At 29.8% G+C, this 11,660-nt stretch overlaps 1 protein-coding gene across 1 annotated transcript; it reads right to left on the bottom strand.

Annotated features, from left to right (window-relative positions):
- Positions 1 to 1,523: 1,523 nt before the first annotated feature.
- Positions 1,524 to 6,924, bottom strand: LOC132046701 (heat stress transcription factor A-6b-like). Its single transcript, XM_059437425.1, has 2 exons — positions 6,176 to 6,924; positions 1,524 to 2,647 (listed from the first exon to the last, which is right to left on the bottom strand). The coding sequence occupies exons 1-2, from the start codon at positions 6,467 to 6,469 to the stop codon at positions 1,805 to 1,807; spliced, it is 1,137 nt and encodes a 378-aa protein (XP_059293408.1). The 5' UTR covers positions 6,470 to 6,924; the 3' UTR covers positions 1,524 to 1,804.
- Positions 6,925 to 11,660: the final 4,736 nt, after the last annotated feature.

Genomic DNA, 11,660 nt, shown 5'->3' with positions numbered 1-11,660 from the left:
ATAACATGTTATTGTCTCGTGGATAATTTGATTGAGTACTGAAGAAATTAGTTATTTGATAATAATTCAATTAAGTTATAGATAGCAAATCCAACAGTAAAAATTTAACACGTTAGAATTTTTGGCTCACCACTACTTGTACAAACATGTTTTCAAATAACTCCGATTGTAAAGTGAATTTCAAAAAACACTTAGATTTGGGATGACAGACCTTGAGCCCCTATTTTTAGGACACTAGGCATTCTTTAAGACTTGCACGTATATATAGGAAAAGCCCACTACGTCAGCAGTAATGCATTTCGGCCTTTAACCAACTTATGATGTGCAGACTGTAGCTGTACTTACTATTAGGACGTTAATTAATCCATCTGAACTAATGAGAGATTAATTTTTGTACTGACGTTAATAAAAGATGTTTACATATTACAAGTAGAACTTAAATCCTTTTCAAAAACATAAACTGTACTGCAAACTTAAAAAGAGGCCAGGGCTCAATTTGATTATTTGCCCTTTAATTAAATTCATAGCTGTCTTTCGGGTAACAAATTCACGTGGAAAACTAGCTACTTGCCAAATTTCCTTTAGTTAATGGATTAAATAACCACTTTGAACCCGAGACACAATAACTCCATATGCTATCTGTTGTGGGAAGCTGGGACATGTTTGTCTAGAATCAAACAAAATCTTATAAGCTTTTGGTCTATTGTATAATCCCTCAATATTCATTCAACAGTATCAAGATATTTCACATCTACATTATTAGGTACAAATAACGTCTTCACCTTCTGTCTTTTCCTTGCTAAACATCAGTCAATTCTTAACTCAATAAATAGAAATCAAGAATATCTATTACTCCCTCCATTCCAAAATAGGTGTCCTTTTACGCTTTTTATTTTGTTCCAAAATAAGTGACGCTTTAGAATTTCAAGAAAAAATTAATCCTATTCTTTCAAATTTACCCTTATTTATAATCAAGAATCATTAAATAACTTTTCTTTTTCTAAGCATTAATTAGGGATAAGCTGGTAAAAATACTCCTGATTTTTTAAGAGTGAGCAATTTTAGCATACACAGGATATGTATGTAAAGATATCTCTACTTATTTTGAAATGTCATAGTTACTATACGACTGATTGGTAGTAATTAAGGATCTGCACAACCAAAATAAATCTATTATATATCGTCAAAGAAACAATTGCATTACCGTGATCTTAAATTTGACTCTATAAATTTTAGTTAAAAGTTTCAAATAGCATACACAGGTATATTCTGTAATTATGATATCTCTAATTAATCTCAAAATTGTCATAGTTCTTACTTTCTCACTTATATAATCAAAATTCATTATATTCACTAGATGAGTAGAAACATTTTTCTCATATATGAACCATTTAAGATTTCCATAACCTCAAAAACTAATGATCAACTTTTAACTTGCTCCCACCAGTACAGATAACGGGTAACTTTATCCTTACAAGTGTCTAAACAGGAAAATAAGAGAGTAATGTAGCAAATAACAAGCTGGGGCAAAGTTACATTTCAATACAGAAGAAAACAAGTAGACCTTCCAAGATGTGAAAGGTACCAAACAATTCCATGGGTTAAAAGGAAGATATAAAACACGTGAGAATCATAAAATTAAACTTACTTGTAGAATTGCTTTCTTTTGCAAAAGAATTGGCATCCTCGATGCCAATTAATTAGCATCTAACTTATAGTTCTATATTAGATAAATCATATATAGAACTAAAATCCATATTATGAAAACAAAAGAATCAAAAACTAACAGTAAATTGATTGATATTTACTTTGGTGAAGAACCCAGAAATCCAAGCTGATGAGCCAAAATATCCACATTTCCTTCCTCATTTCCTCCTTCAATATTATTATCAAGTAAATTGATATCATCTTCAACATTTTCATCCAACAAATCCTCCCAAAATCCTTCATCAATAGCTTTATTCTCACTTTCAAAGTTTAAGAAATCTTCATTCTCAATATTGTAGTCTTCTTGATCAAGATTGATTGTGTTCCCACTTGGTCCTTGCATGCTCGTATGATCAAGTGATCTCTCCAATTCAAAATCATCAAATCCATAAATTTCAACATAATATTCTTGAAGTTCCATCTTTATATTAAGATCATTTCCATCGATATTATTCACACTGTGGCCTAATTCTTCAAGTCCAACATTGCTAGGACCTTGATAATCAATTTGCCGCCTCCTCTTCTTCCTAGTTTCTTCTACAAGCTCCTTCCTTCTTTCCCTTTGTTGCATCATTTGCTCGAAAAACCTTGGATTTTGCATTGCTTTAGCCAAGAAACTCATCATTTGTTTTTGTTTTTGTTCAGTTTTTTTAAGCTTTTCTTCCATTGATTTGATGTATGATTTAGTAGTCTGTTGATGTTGTCTAAGCTCCACCAATTCCATCATCAAAACCTGCTTCTCGCGCCTTAATCGATCAATTTCTCCATCTAATTCAAGCTTTCCCAATTCAATATAAGAGTCTATACCTTGATTTGAAGCTTGGCCAGGATGGAAATTACTTGTCTTTCTCCTCCTAATTGATTTCAAGAGGTGCCTTTGTCCCCTCAAGAAACCTTCATTAGCAAACTCCCATTGGTCTGGATTAACCTTCCTAAATCCCTGCATAATAATTCACAGTGCTAGTAATCTTCCATTAGGGAAGAAAAATGAAAAAAAAAGGATCATGAAATACGAATATAATTATATTAGGATTTAACTTATATGTACCAATAGTATAATATATATTTTTTTATACTATTGATAGTTACCTGCCTTATTTTCCAGTTTACTAATTCCACTTTCTTTGGACAGTTTTACATGTAGTTATCTGTCTTTGGACGCTTTTACATGTAGTTATCTTTTACGTGACATGATAGTGTAGAAGTCTTTACATAAACTGGCAGCGTATAGTAATTAAACTCATAGTAAAGTTGTCTTGTGCGCGGAAGAAAAATGAAAAAAAGGATCATGAAATACGAATATAATTATATTAGGATTTAACTTATATGTACCGATAGTATAATTTTTTTTATACTATTGATAGTTACCTGCCTTATTTTCTAGTTTACTCATTCCACTTTCTTTGGACAGTTTACATGTAGTTATCTATCTTTGGACAGTTTACATGTAGTTATCTTTTAGGTGACATGATAGTGTAAGAGCCTATTTGAATGGGCTTAAAAAAGCAGCTTATAAGCTGAAAACAGCTTATAAGCTGCTTTAGATAAATTAAGCCAAACGGGCCCAATTATTTTTTTGCTTATTTTAAGACAAAATGGCTTTTTTCGATCGACCAAACACTCAAAAAGTTCGACAACAAACTTACTTATAAGCCAATCCAAACGGGCTCTAAGAAGTCTTTACATAAACTGCCAACGTATAATAATTAAACTCATAGTAAAGTTGTCTTGTGCGCTCATAAAGAAGTATTGCTAGGAGAAATTGCATTATTTGCAAACACTAATGAAATGTAGCCGAACATAAAATAATTGGAAGTGGCTGATGAATTATTTTAATGTTAATTACACATAGGTAACTGCACATTTCCTGTTTGTTTTGTGACTAAAGACGTATATCACTTCCCTTTCTTAGCGATTTAGCCGTAGATTTATATAGTTTTCTAAGCCCGTATTCTTTCCATTTTAGAGACTTTATGATTTATTCTCCACAATATCTTAAGGAAAGAAACAAATCGAGTGCAACTTGTCAATAAAGGAAAAAAGAATATAGTGCAAGCTGCATTTGAAAATTCAGAATATTCACTAGAAACTTCACTAACATGAGAAAACTCTAGAGCAGTGCAAGCTGCATGTGAAAATTCAGAATATTCACTAGAAACTTCACTAACATGAGAAAATTCTAGAGCAGTGCAAGCTGCATGTGAAAATTCAGAATATTCACTAGAAACTTCACTAAAATGAGAAAATTCTAGAGCACTATAAATATCAAAAACTATACATATCTTTATAATTGAACAAAAAAATATACCATATCATTATATAGAAGTCTTGAGCTTTTTTTGTTTTATATATATATATATATAAGAGTATTTTGTGTGCTCATATATACAATTTGAGTTTAACTTGAAAGCTTTGCAAGATTTAGAAGTTAGAGTTAATATTAATCAAACATCAATCAAAAGGATATAAATTGATTGGATAGTAAATCTTATAAACAAAGAAATAATTTCACAACAAAAAGATTTAAAAAAAGCACTAAATAAAATGGTAGTATGACATTACTAATAAATTCAAAGTGTTGGGTATTTTGAATAAAAAGATCAAATAAAAAAAGAAGAAACACGATTAAAAAATCTGACATTGTTGTTAGCTAACAAATTTGAAATGTATTCTAAATTTCAAAATGACATTTATCTAACAAGATTAACTCAGTTATGATATGTAGGTTGACTTTTCAAATAAAATATTGAAATATATGTTAGAGTTTTTCTTTTTTTGCATGCTAATCCAGCTAAAAATAAAAATATCAAATAATGAAAATAATTCTTGATATCGTAATACATAAACCCTATACAAAAGAAGGATAGTAGTCATAGAACATAAGTCGAGTCTCATGTTAAGAAAAAACCACATATCAGTATTGAAACAAAATTAATAAGAATTCCAATAATAATATTTGAATTGAGATACAAGAATTTGAATTTTACTTGAAAGATAATATTTTAATAAATGGCATAAAAAATTAGATTAAAAATAAGAACATTTGGATTGATGTTAAAATTGATATTGAATTGAATTAATGGCTAGCTTAACATAATTAATAAAAAGAATTAAACAGATGTGGTTAATGTTTGAATTTGATATTAAACTGAATATGGATTTGTGTGCATTTTGATGATTTTTGCATACTTAAAACAAATTCGTATTGTGAATAAGATAACTAAAATTTAGAAAATAAGCCGAAAACAAAAACATTGAATAATGAAAATAAACATAAGGGTATTTACACTTTGAATTAACTTTAAAAATAAGATAATTTAACTAAAAATACTAAAAGACTTAATTGATAAACAGTAGGGCAATATCATTCAATCATTAGAGTTTTGGTTACCATTAATGTAATATTTTCTAAATATAACATTTTTTGATATTCATTTAAACTATAATATTGACCATTACGGAATTGTTATAAAATATCTTTAATTTTAATAATTATTCTGTTATATTACATGCATTAACTATGTGTTTAAAAGGTTTTTGTTCTCTTGCATTCTCAATTAAGTAAATGAAATTTGAGTTTTGGCTGCTATTATCAAAAATTACTTATACGAATAATTCCTAATTAAAATGTTATTATGCTCAGTTATCAAAATTGTAGATGTTCATTCAAATTTATTTTTCATGTTTTTACTTCATTTATTCTATAATTAAAGTTAAGTCCGTAATATATGTTGGTACTTTCAGATACTGTATTTGAGACAATTGTTCCTTATGCTATGCAGCTTTGGGTGGGGGGGGGGGGGGGGGGTTGGTGAACGTAAGGGCTATTAAAAAGAGAAAACTAGAGATAGATTAATAATTTAGAGGGTAAAAAGATACTTAAAAAGTTAAAAAGAATGATTTTCACCTATAAAAATGATGATATAATTTTGATCAAAATTAAATAAAAATATTATGAAGAGAGTAAAAGAAATTCTGAATCTATTTAAGGAACTAACAAAATATTGGCATTTATCATCCGTCTTTTCTAATTTTATAAAGATTTTGTTATTAAGTACACTGCAATTAAAAAAAAAGATGACAATTGAATTTTGTTAACTTTTCAATAAAATTGAATTTTGTTATTAAGTAATATAATTTATCAATAAATATATTCTTCAATATTTTCCGTGCATCGCGCGGATACGAGAACTAATATTTAAAAAAAAAAAAAAAAAAAGAAGAAGAAAGAAAGAAAGAAACAAATCGAGTGCAATTTGCCAATAAAGGAAAAAAGAATATAGTGCAAGTTGCATTTGAAAATTCAGAATACTCACTAGAAACTTCACTAACATGAGAAAATTCTGGAGCACCATATATATCAGTATATAGAAGTCTTGATCTTTTTTTTTGTTCTCTCTCTATATATAAGAGTATTTTGTGTGCTCATATACACTATTTGAATTGGTTAGAGAAAAATAATGCTTACATAAGTATTGAGCTGCCTGACAAAGCTTGAGAAATTGTTATGCTTGAAGTACCTTGGAAGTAGATTCATGGCAAAGGTCTGAGGATCCCAAACAATGAAACTGTTATTACCTATACTCCAAGAAACAACACCATTTGTGTTTGGATCATCCACAAGTTCATAAGTCTTTGTTAGAAATGGTGGAGGCCCATTCTCATGAAGCCCCTCCATTGGTTGAGGATTAGTCCACATAATGGAAGAAGTCTCATTAGATCCAGGAAACTCTTCTTTTATTGGGGAAAAATTAGGATCCATATATACTTACGAATCTTGAATAACAAGGGGTAGAAAATTAGATCTTATGAGGTGAAGCTCGAAGAATAATAAGTCCTGAAAGGAATATAACAAATGAAGATAATACAAATATAGTGTGTCTTTGAAGTTCAAAGGAAGAGCTACAACATCTTTGGGAGTTTCTCTTCAAAATGTATATTGATTTGTGGTGGTTTAAGGAGTTAGGGTTTGAGCGAAAGGGTTTGAGAGTGAGGAAAATCAAGATTTAGATGAAAAAATGAAGAAGAAACAGGAGTAGAGAAAGAAAATAAATTATATAGAGAGAGGTAAAAAGATCTACAAAAGAGTTGGTAAAACAAGGAAGTTGGATTTAGATTTGGAGGAGATGGAAACATGTTGTAATGGATGTCAAGAGAGAGGAGAGAGAGAGAGATGGAAAAAGGAGGTGGTTAGGTCACAGTTTGATGAATACAGGTTTTGAAAATAATACTCCCTTCGTTTTAATTTATGTGAACCTATTTGACTGAGCACGATATTTAAGAAAGTGAATTTTTTTTTGAAATTTATGATTCAAAATAAGTCTTGAATATTTATGTGATCATAAATCATTCATAAAGTGAATTTGTTTCTAAATTAGGAAAAAAGTCATTCATTTTGATAAGGACTAAAAGGAAAATAGGTTCACATAAATTGAAATAAAGGGAGTAGTATTAATCTAATTATGGAATGGTCCTTAGATATTTTCAGTCCCTTTTTATATTTTATTTCTCAGAATTAACTCTTTCTTTAATAACCCTTTTGGGAAGGTCTGGTAGGAGAATAATTTTATTTGTTCATTGAACCTAGTGGGCAGATAATATCTCCCTATCTTTTGAGATAGGGGTAAGGTCCGCGACACTTTACCCTCTTAAATACTACATTGTGGGATTTCACTGGGTATGTTGTTGTTGTATTGAACCTAGTGGCAGATAATATAAATTTTGTACTAATCTAAATACTTAATTAGTCTGAATCTTTCTCTTTCTGGTCAAAAGTAGTAAGGTTTTTTGCTAACATTTTGAAATGTCTCAAAATACTTGATGTGCAGAATTTGATACTTCTTTGGTCATTTCTTTCCCGGCATCTATTTTTATAACTTCCAACTTCTTTTTAATAGTCGCGAGCTTGGCTTCAAAACCTTACATAAAATAAAGAGCACGACTCTAATCTCGTGTTGGCTGGCTGTCTCTACTTATATAATTACAAGTCAAACCAATCTTTGAAATTATACCTCAAAAAAGGTTTTACATGAAACAAGATGGATGGAAATCAAAAAGACACGACACAGGCAATTCTGTTATCCCTCAACATCCAAAAATTACTTAAAGTTTTAGCATTTAACAATTATTGACAGGAGAAAATTGCAACTCATTATGATTTCTTATCTTATTTAGGAATAATTATTTGGCATAGTTATTACCTTTTAATTTATTTATATTTAGCAGCTACAGTGATTTTGTAAATTACCATTCGTAACTATATTAAAATACATCAAGCTTTTGTTGCTGGAGTGGTTATTGGGGGTGGCTTTGCCCCTGCCTACCCAAGTTCAAGCCAACCACTTTACTTTTCTTACATATTTTTCCTAGCTTCATTCAAATACATGTGACATCAGATACAACTGAACATGTACACTCAAAATAGTCAAATACAGCGAAAACACTGTTAAATACACAAAAAGTAGCTACGAGTGGTAAGAAGGGACAATAAGATAGTTATTTATGTAAGTTTACCTCTTATTTATGAGGCACTTTGCATACAAAATTACTTTTCCAAGGCCCATGTTTTGCCAACCTTCCTTCATTACATACCTAGGGCGTTTGGTTTGAATACAAGTTATGTTGGGATAAGTTATGATGAGATTAGTTATGTTGAGATTAGTTATACTGGAGTTATTTGCTGACTTCTTTCTTCTTCTTTTTTGTTTTCCATGATATATTTTCCCTTATCCTTTTGTCAATTTGATGCCCTTTAATTTATGGTTCTTTTATGATTTTAAGTTAGCATTAGTTGTTTTGCATTAGAACAAAACTCTTACCCTTTACTCTTTTGGATTTATATGGTAGGCAATCTGAAATATAACCATTCTAAATTCAAGAATCCAACAAACATTGCACAACTATTCACAACATTTAGAGGAAGAGCAAAAGGGATCAAGAACCTGAAATTTGCCAAGTTGCTAAGAACATGTAATGACGTATTCATTACGCAAAAGGCTCCAATTGTTAGTCATTACAGATGAATATTAGCTCTACGAACTAATTTTTAAAATAAGATAGATTCAACAAAGTGAATAGACAGAATGGAAAAAATAGACAACGAAATGAGAAAAGGGAAAGGATTATTATTTAACCTCAGGACTATTTTAATCAATTCGTTGTTTTATCCTGGGATAAGTTATCCCAGAATTATTATTCCACCTCTGATGGGTATAAGTTATCCCAATACTATTTTTAATATTAGAATAACTTATCGCAAAATTAGTAACCAAATAAAGAATAAGGTGATACTAATTTTTGTCCCATCATTATTTTTCCTTATACATCATACCAAACCATCCCTTAGCCTATTACTTATAAGGCAAATTCCTTGAGTGAAACTTTAGTTTCTCCCTCATCAATTCTTCCTTTTCAATGAATATATACACATATAACCCATACCTCATTTTACTTTTTGGGGGGGATCCAAAACTAAATGAAGCGACATACATGTATATACTTGGTCAACGTCATTAGCTTGAAATTGAAGTGTAATTATTGTTATTATGGGATCCAATCGGGTTTTGAATTCTAGGGTAACTTCCTTCATTTTTAACCCAAAAACAATTTTATGGAAAAAATGTCTGATCACCTTTTCCATGAAAATGCAAAATTGGAGAACATACCAATATGAAGTCACTATATTATTCTAACTTTCATAAATGAGGCTAAAACATTTCCTTAACTCTATTTCGTTTTTCTTTTAACCTTTCAGAGTGCTATTGGAATTAATGTCCTACTATTGAATTCCAGAGATTTCTGGACCTGGTAAATATTAGTAGATGGCTAATTATTAGAGGAAATGATATCTAGACCCCACAAAAACATTGATACAGTTCTTTTGTTCTCTTCTGATAATATTACATATCTTTTCCTCGTCTTTTCACACATGGACCACTTGCAGATTTTATGGTAGTGGATGGCAATTTGGTCTTGGAAAACAAATTTTCAGGTATAATTTTGCTGAAAAATTTACGTTCACCTTATCTTTATATTAAATTAATAAATATATGATAAGTTTTGTATATATATTGTTCTAGTTTTTAACTATCAAAGCAAATTAATATAATCTTAGTATAAATCGAGTGCAAATACTCTATTTGTCTCAATTTATGTGATATTTTCCGCTTTCGGAGATTCAAACTACATAAGTTTTGACCAACATTTTAAGATGTATTATTTCACCAAATTGATATGAGAAAGTTGCATCTTATGGCACATTTCATATAGCTTTCAAATATATAAATTTTAATCGTAAAATATTTTATTAATCTAATTCAATTTAGCTTTAAAGTTTAGTTAAATTAACTCTCAAAAAGCGAAAAGTATCAAATAAATTTGAACAGACAGAGTAAATTTTTATATAAAATATTATATGTGCATAAGATCCTGTTCTACATAATGCTGTTTTTCATTTCGAAATACTTGGAAATTTGTAGAGAAAGGTTGGTTGGAAATATCTTGCCTACCCAAAAGTAATGGAAATATCTTGGCCACTGCACTTTATTTTATAGGTTAATTAAATTAAGGGGAAACAAAATTATTCCTCTGCTTTGGAAAAAGGGTTAAAATATCATCCGTTATGAATTTGGACAAAAAATACCCTTCATGTCATTAAAGTTTTTAAATATACACCTATCTTAATGGAATTCCCAAATTTTTCAAAATAATCTGATTTTTTTTTAAACCAGTTATATTTAAACTCGAATCAACAATTTTTTTTTTTTTTTAAAAAAGCATATGATTGTAGAGCCAAAGATTTGATTTTTCGTTCTGATTGGCTTGACATGAATCAAGAAACGGAAACCACAATTTAAGTATCTCAAATTATTCATTGATTTGATACACGAAGTTGTAATTAAGGCTTATTTCTAGTATGAATTTAGCTATCCAACTATATTCTAGACAGGTTTAAAAAATAAAATCGGGTTATTTTGAGAAATTTGGAATTTATTATTAAGATAGAAGTATATTTGAAAATTTTAATGGCCGGAGGAGTATTTTGATCCAAATTCGTAATGAAGAATATTTTTAATCCCTTTTTTCAAAGTGGAGGGGCACTTTTGACCCTTTTCCCTTAAATTAAAGCTTGAATTGACAGGTGCAGCTTCTGTCATTTATAATTAAAGGGTCCACTGTCTTGAGTGCAATGGAATCAAGCATGTAGAACTGCATTTAGCAAATGATTATTTTTGCCTATACTAGTAATCTTTTGGAAGAAACAGATTACTCAATCGGGTATTGCTGAGATGACTTGGTTCTTTTCTATTAACAATAACTCTAGACAACCGGGGTTACTATTTATAGCAGTACTCGTTTACTAAAAGTGGAAGTTATTAAGAGGGTTAGAAAAGGTTCGTACTCAATTCGATAATATGAAGAAAAGCAGTTTAGATTTTATCGTTTGGTGCACCTACATTTTGCTTCTTTCCTCTTGGAATTCTAATTTTTATATGATTTCTTCTTTCAAGGTTTCTGTGGACTGGCTTTAAGATATAGTTAGATCGCGAAAAGCTCTAGATTGAAATTATTAGTTGATGTGCTAAATGTTTTTGGATGCACAAACTTCCGCATGGTTGTTCTTTCAAAGGAAATGATTTATTAATAGATACTCTCTCCGTTCCATTTTATGTGGCATTATTTGATCGGGCATGGTGTATAAAAAATAAAGGAAGACTTTGTAATGTTTATCAAATTATCCTTACTTTAGTGCCTACTTTTGTTGATTTTTCTTTATAATAAGTACATCATTAAAAGTAATAGGGACCCAATAAGGGAAAAATAGGGATTGTTCCATTAAATAGTTGCCAAATAAGAAAACGTGACATTTATTTTGGGACGGACTAAAAAAAAATGGTTTTGGGATACATTCTATTAAAGATGTATTTGGATATATCATTTATTATAAAACAATT

This window comes from Lycium ferocissimum, chromosome 1, assembly GCF_029784015.1.
Source record: "Lycium ferocissimum isolate CSIRO_LF1 chromosome 1, AGI_CSIRO_Lferr_CH_V1, whole genome shotgun sequence".
NCBI classification, from domain to species: domain Eukaryota; kingdom Viridiplantae; phylum Streptophyta; class Magnoliopsida; order Solanales; family Solanaceae; genus Lycium; species Lycium ferocissimum.
The sequence above is the reverse complement of the archived record's forward strand: the minus strand, read 5'-3'. Positions and strand labels throughout refer to the sequence as shown.

Bases quoted from the DNA above. Each gene is read 5' to 3' on its own strand.
- LOC132046701 (XM_059437425.1), bottom strand. From the start codon at position 6,469: ATGGATCCTAATTTTTCCCCAATAAAAGAAGAGTTTCCTGGATCTAAT. The intron at 2,648-6,175 runs GTAAGCATTATT...ATTATTATGCAG, and splicing joins TCAGGCAGCTCAATACTTAT to GGATTTAGGAAGGTTAATCC.